The 6916-nt window shown below is 40.0% G+C and overlaps 1 protein-coding gene across 1 annotated transcript; it reads left to right on the top strand.

The window, feature by feature from the left end:
• Positions 1-415: 415 nt before the first annotated feature.
• ATOH1 (atonal bHLH transcription factor 1) lies at positions 416-1555 on the top strand. Its single transcript, XM_075337112.1, has one exon. The coding sequence runs from the start codon at positions 451-453 to the stop codon at positions 1081-1083; it is 633 nt and encodes a 210-aa protein (XP_075193227.1). The 5' UTR covers positions 416-450; the 3' UTR covers positions 1084-1555.
• The last annotated feature ends 5361 nt before the right edge of the window (positions 1556-6916 follow it).

Here is a 6916-nt window from a genome sequence, read left to right as displayed (position 1 = left end):
TCTTCCCCTGGAGCAGATCCTTCAGTGTGTAACATTAACCCTTCTGTCCCCTGTAGTCGTTCTGCTCCCGTGTGTGGAGTCTGCTGCTGACAAGGTGGTGAAGCCCCGTGCACACCGGGCACAGGGCACCGGATCCAGGCGGCACGTCTCTCAGATGGCCATATATAATGGACAGACAGAAGTGGCTCCCGCTCCCAGGCAGACACATGGGGCTTGTACACACAGACACATGTATCTCCCCGGCAGGGCGCACACCCATTGGTTGTGAGCACGCGACTGCCATTGGCCGCACTGACACGCGACAGGCGCGGGGCCGGATCCGGAGGGGGGGCAGGGGGGCGGCACGGGGGGGAGCAGAGCGGCGCGTGCCGCTTTTAAAGGGCCCCCTCACCTGCAGCAACCGGAGAGGAGCGAGTGCACGCGAGAGAGCAGCGCCCGACCAGTGCCGCCATGTCCCGCCTGCTGCCCACTGCCGCTGACTGGTGCTGCGAGGAGCTGCCGCAGGAGCCGTACCTGCTGGACGCCAGTGACCCCAGAGCCTGGCTCTCCGCCTCCTCCCTGCAGCCGCCACACGACTACCTGCTGCAGCAGCCCGGCCGGGCGCACAAGGTGCGAGACCTGTGCAAGATCAAAGGGCTGCGGGCTGAGGAGGAGGAGGAGGACGACGATGAAGAGGAGGACGGAGAGGAGCTGTGCAAGCAGCGGGCACCTCCGGGCAAGGGCAATGGGGTGCAGAAGCAGCGCCGGCTGGCAGCCAATGCCCGGGAGAGGAGGAGGATGCACGGCCTCAATCACGCCTTCGATCAGCTCCGGAATGTCATCCCCTCCTTCAATAATGACAAGAAGTTGTCCAAGTACGAGACCCTGCAGATGGCGCAGATCTACATCAATGCCCTGTCCGACCTGCTGCAGGCGCCCCCGGAGCTGGCCCCGCCGTGCCCGCCGTACCCGCTGCACCCCGCAGACTACCCCCTGGAGCCGGGGGCCCGGGACACCGACAGCAAGACGTCCCCCCGGTCCCAGCGGAGCGACGGCGAGTTCTCCCCGCACTCCCACTACAGCGACTCTGACGAGGCCAGCTAGTGCCCGCACAGGTGTGCCCGCACAGGTGTGCCCACAGGACTCTGCCAAGCCCCGCGTCTTCCAGAGCGCAGCTCCGTGTACATAGCCGCCCGCTGTACATAGCACAGATGCTAGTTTTATACTATATATGCCCGAACTACAGCTTCCTGCACTTTATCAGCCAACGATGGCGAAGAAAACACGGGACACGCGAGACTGCCAACCCGTCCCACTGTCACGGAGCCACTTGTGCCACTCGTGTCCGCGCGAGGGGAGAGTTTGCCGGTGTCAAAGTTTTTATTACCGATTCCTTGGGATTGTGATGCTCGCCCTCTCATCACCGTCGTTATTACCGGGATTATTTATTCTTGCCTTTTCATGTCTTGTTTGTATTTTTTACTTTTTCTATGAAAAAAACACGAAACTGTTGTTTTATGTTGATTTAGTCCAGTCACTGCCATCGCTTATTACCATTTGTGGAGACAAATAAAAAAACATGAAAACACCAGTGTCTTCAGTGCTTCATTCAGGGCAAAAATCAGAAAGGGGAGGAATAAGGAAAGGGGGGACATAGGGTTTAGGGAAAGCAGGGCACTGGTTGTATGTATGGAATGACTGCGCCTATATAAGTGGTACTATAGCTAATCATGTATATTAGTAGCAGTATTACTGGGAATATATGCTTTTTATAACCTGTACATCTGAATTTAAGGCTAAAAATCCTGATTTCATAAACCACACTCTATTATTTTCTATATGAACCCAGACAGTGAAATCCTGAATGACAGTCACAATTTAGAGATTTGTGTGAAACGAATTAATGGTGATAAAATGGATATTAGTGGTAAATATGACATGACTGTTCTTCTGACATCTCATTATACAAGGATAGACAGTTTAATGTTATTATTATTATTATTATTATTATGTTCCTTTTTATTTAATTATAATGTATATAACAATAATATTTATTCACATATATAGCGCCATTAATTTCATACACCTGCAAATAGTCCAGTGTACCTGACAGTAACCCCTAATCAGCCTTAGTAATAGAAGTAATAAATAGCATATCCAGTTTATTTCCTTTTTTTTTTATAGTATTTGTATTGAACAATCCCTATTAAAAATAGGTTTGATAAAAAAACAAACTTATCTTATGGTAAAAAGCAAGGAGTTATAACCAACTCACAAGGAGTTTCTGTGACATTAACCATCATCACTATCAGTAGTGAAATTACTATCATTATAATCACCATTCTTATAATCATCATCATCATCATCACACCTTTTATTGTCATTACTATGATCATAACCTACTCTTGTCATTTGAATTATTACTTCTATTTATAAGACTATTACTAAAACTCTTCTTAATACTCCTATCTCCAAGGCTATTACTAAAACTCTTCTTATTTCTGAGATTATTACTAAAAGTCTTCTAATTACTCCTATCTCCAACACTTACTAATTACTGTTACTCCTATTTCTAAGACTATTAATAAAACTCATCTAATTACTCCTATCTAAATAAATAAATACATATCTCTAAAACTATTACTAAAACTCTTATTACTCCTAACTTCAAGACTATTACCAAAACTCTTACTATTATCTCCAAGACTATCACTAAAACTCCTTATTACTGCTATTATCAAAACTATTACTAAAACGTGTATTACTGTATTCATTTTTTCTGTTATTAATACTGACTTTTGTATTATTACCACTATATTCCCAACTATTATTAAAATTGTTATCATTATTATTCACTTTCTATTATTAATTGTATCCATTGTATAATTACTATTTTCTATTATTACTATTAGTCTAGTTTGCAAAATTACTACTATCACCACTACCCCTTTATCATTTCCAGTATTACCAGTAGAATCACAATCATTAATAGTAATATTTTCACTTTTGTTTTAGCTTTGCTGTCATCATATATATTATTATTAGTAATGGTATTATTATTATTATTATTATTATTATTATTATTATTATTATTATTATTATTATTATTATTATTATTATTATTATCAGTGTTAGTGTTAGAATTAGTATTACAATTATTATTATTATTAGTATTGGTAGCATTAGTAATAGTAGTGGTAGTATTAGTAGTGGGTGTATTAGAATTACTAATAACTAGTAGTAGTGGTAGTATTAGTAGTGGGTGTCTTAGAATTACTAATAACTAGTAGTAGTGGTAGTATTAGTAGTGGGTGTATTAGAATTACTAATAACTAGTAGTAGTGGTAGTATTATTAGTAGTAGTAGCATTAGAATTAGTTGTATTAGTAGTATTAGTGGGTGTATTAGAATTACTAATAACTAGTAGTAGTGGTAGTATTAGAATTACTAATAACTAGTAGTAGTGGTAGTATTATTATTAGTAGTAGCATTAGAATTAGTTGTATTAGTAGTATTAGTGGTAGTGGGTGTATTAGAATTACTAATAACTAGTAGTAGTGGTAGTATTATTATTATTAGTAGTAGCATTAGAATTAGTTGTATTAGTGGTAGTACTAGTAGTAGTATAGGAATATGAGGCTTTGGGCTTGTGGCATTCAGGTGGAGCACTATCACACTCTGTTTTGGACTCCATTGTGCTCCTGTTCTGGCTGAAGAATCCCAGAAATCACACAATGGGATGCTCTCTGTGCCTTCCACCCTGGCACAGTGAAGCTCACAAGGACAGAATACACGTGCAGGACACTTGAGGGACTGATCTGTCACCAAGATGACATTGTCCTGCTCAGTGCTCAGTGGTGACAGTAAGGAGAAGTCCCTGTGCTGTTTCTAGGGGGATTAGGTTCTCCGCACAGCCATCAGGTGATGATAAGTAAGGCCACCTGTCCCTTTCATAACCTTCTGCACAATTCCACATACACACTAATGATCTGGAAAGAACAAGTAGCCAAACTCTGACTCATGCTAGTCCCGGCATCATACATTTACTGCTTAATGAAAAGCTGGAAAGTAGAAATCCGCATGTACAGGGGTCAGTTGCTCAGAAGTTCACATCAGATGGATCTCACCGTTTTCACTCTGACTACAAAAAAGTGCTATGCAACTTGTGTGTTCCTACAGTAACGTCCTGCTCTGCAAGCTTTAGACCAAATGTGTATTACTGAGCTATATAATTCGCAGGTACCTATTATAATCTATCCTGCTGTTACCATTTTCAAACAAAAAAGGGTTGGGTTTTTTTTTGGGGGGGGCAGGCAATGTCTGCACCTGCACTAACCAAATGTCTGAGGAGCAGCAAGATGGAACTGAGTTTCCCCACTACATTGTACAGTCAGGAATTTGGCTACTAAGTAGATACAATAATCCGAAAAGCCTAAAGAGACAAATTATTTTAGCTCTGATGCGTCTTTCAAGATGTGACAAAGCAAAACTCAGTTTCTTCAACTTTTTTTTTAATGTCCTAATTTTAATAAAATGTTATTGTTTGTACATTTCATCTTCACCTCTTCTTCTCACTCTATTTTCAAAGAAAGTCCATAGTTTATATCTTTTCTTCTTCTACTTCTTCTTCTCCCTTCTCCCTCTTCTTCTCCCTCTTCTTCTTCTGATTATTACTATTATTATTGCTATTTTTTCTTCTTCATCTTCTTCTTCTCCCTCTTCCTCCACCTCTTCTTCTTCTTCTTCTGATTATTACTACTATTATTATTATTATTATTATTACTACCGTTTCTTGTTCTTCATCTTCTTCTTCTCCCTCGTCTTCTACCTCTTCTTCTTCTGATTATTACTATTATTATTATTACCATGTATTGTTCTTCATCTTCTTCTTCTCCCTCTTCCCTCGCCTCTTCTTCTTCTGATTATTACTATTATTATTATTACCATGTATTGTTCTTCATCTTCTTCTTCTCCCTCTTCCCTCGCCTCTTCTTCTTCTGATTATTACTATTATTATTATTACCATGTATTGTTCTTCATCTTCTTCTTCTCCCTCTTCCTCCACCTCTTTTTCTTCTTCTTCTTCTTCTTCTGATTATTACTATTATTATTATTATTATTATTATTACCATGTATTGTTCTTCATCTTCTTCTTCTCCCTCTTCCTCCACCTCTTCTTCTTATTATTATTATTATTATTATTATTATTATTATTATTATTATTACCATGTATTGTTCTTCATCTTCTTCTCCCTCTTCCTCCACCTCTTCTTCTTCTTCTTCTTCTTCTTCTTATTATTATTATTATTACTATTATTATTATTACCATTTATTGTTCTTCATCTTCTTCTTCTCCCTCTTCCTCCACCTCTTCTTTCTCTTCTTCTTCTTCTGATTATTACTAGTATTATTATTGCTATTTCTTCTTCATCTTCTTCTTCTTCTTCTTCCTTCTCCTCCTCTTCTTCTTCTTCTTCTTCTTCTTCTTCTTCTTCTTCTTCTTCTTCTTCTTCTTCTTCTTCCCTTTACTTTCTACTAAAATGACATGTTTTTTTACAAGGAATTGCTTTGTTGTAAACTGCAGCATTGTTACAGCTCAGTTCCTGCTCTCCACTTTCCTGCATTCGTGGCTTTTTGTCAGACATCCCAATAAAGTATATTCCCAGTAGCTAACATTAGTCTTTACAGCAGAGACATAAATACAAGGAGGATATGATTTTGTCTGAACACTGCAATGCTGCTCTGATTCCGCAGAGATCCACGGCCGGCAGTCACACTGGTGTTTTGTTTGCTGAGCTCCATCACCCCCCACATCCCATTGAGCCCATGCACCTCCTCATGTATCTCATCCATCTCTCCTCTCATACAAGTTCAAGAAATCCAACTCTGATCCCGTGATGTAGATGAAACAAAGAAGATGATGTGTAATACTAAACTATTTGCGCACTGAATTGGAGAATGATAGCATATTAAATAACCTATCAAGCCGGGGATCTGGAGAGCACGCCGGCCCCAAATCTCATCCACATCTACAGAGAAGGGCTGACAGCAGCTCAGAGTCTGCCTGAATCCCGGCCAAAGCCAGGGCCAGCGCTTCTACAGGGTAACTCTTTCCTCCCCAGCACTGCACAAAAGTCAATGTCTACATGCAGCTTGCCCACCCTTGGCAGAAGGCAGGCCCATAATCCATTACCAAGCTGTAACATATAGCTGCAGGTTGCAGCAATCTCATTAATATTTTGGATATAGTTGAATATTGAGTATTTCACAGTGCTCATTCCCCATATGCCAGCCCTCCCCTGCCATGCTGGCTGACTCCTTTCTCTCCATTATTACCAATTAGCCTCTACTTTCACAAGTCACATCCAAGTAACCAAGATACTTAGCAATGGGACCAACTATGTGTGCAAGCCAGGCATGCCTAATGTTCACCCTACACACTCCACTATAGCAGCTCATGAAATGCATCAATGAACTTCAAATCATGGACTTCAATGCTGACTAGTTTATTAATCTCACACAGAAGCTGAAAAATGCAAATTACAAGTTATTAAAAGTTTAATACTGGGATGATTGTGGTAGAGATATCTAGATAGATAGATAGATAGATAGATAGATAAAGGGATAGATAGCTAGATATGAGATAGATAGATAGATAGATATGAGATAGATAGATAGATAGATAGATAAAGGGATAGATAGCTAGATATGAGATAGATAGATAGATATGAGATAGATAGATAGATAGATAGATAGAGGGATAGATAGATAGATAGAGGGATAGATAGATAGATAGTATAGATAGGGGGATAGATAGATGGATATTTGACAGATAGATCGTAGATTAGATAGATGACATATAGATATATTAGATAGATGATAACTAGATAGATTAGATAAATAGATACACAGATAATAGATATATTAATAGACAGAT

The sequence above is a fragment of the Anomaloglossus baeobatrachus genome, chromosome 1 (genome assembly GCF_048569485.1).
Source record: "Anomaloglossus baeobatrachus isolate aAnoBae1 chromosome 1, aAnoBae1.hap1, whole genome shotgun sequence".
Classification (NCBI taxonomy): Eukaryota; Metazoa; Chordata; class Amphibia; order Anura; family Aromobatidae; genus Anomaloglossus; species Anomaloglossus baeobatrachus.
The sequence above is the reverse complement of the archived record's forward strand: the minus strand, read 5'-3'. Positions and strand labels throughout refer to the sequence as shown.

Bases quoted from the DNA above. Each gene is read 5' to 3' on its own strand.
- ATOH1 (XM_075337112.1), top strand. From the start codon at position 451: ATGTCCCGCCTGCTGCCCACTGCCGCTGACTGGTGCTGCGAGGAGCTG.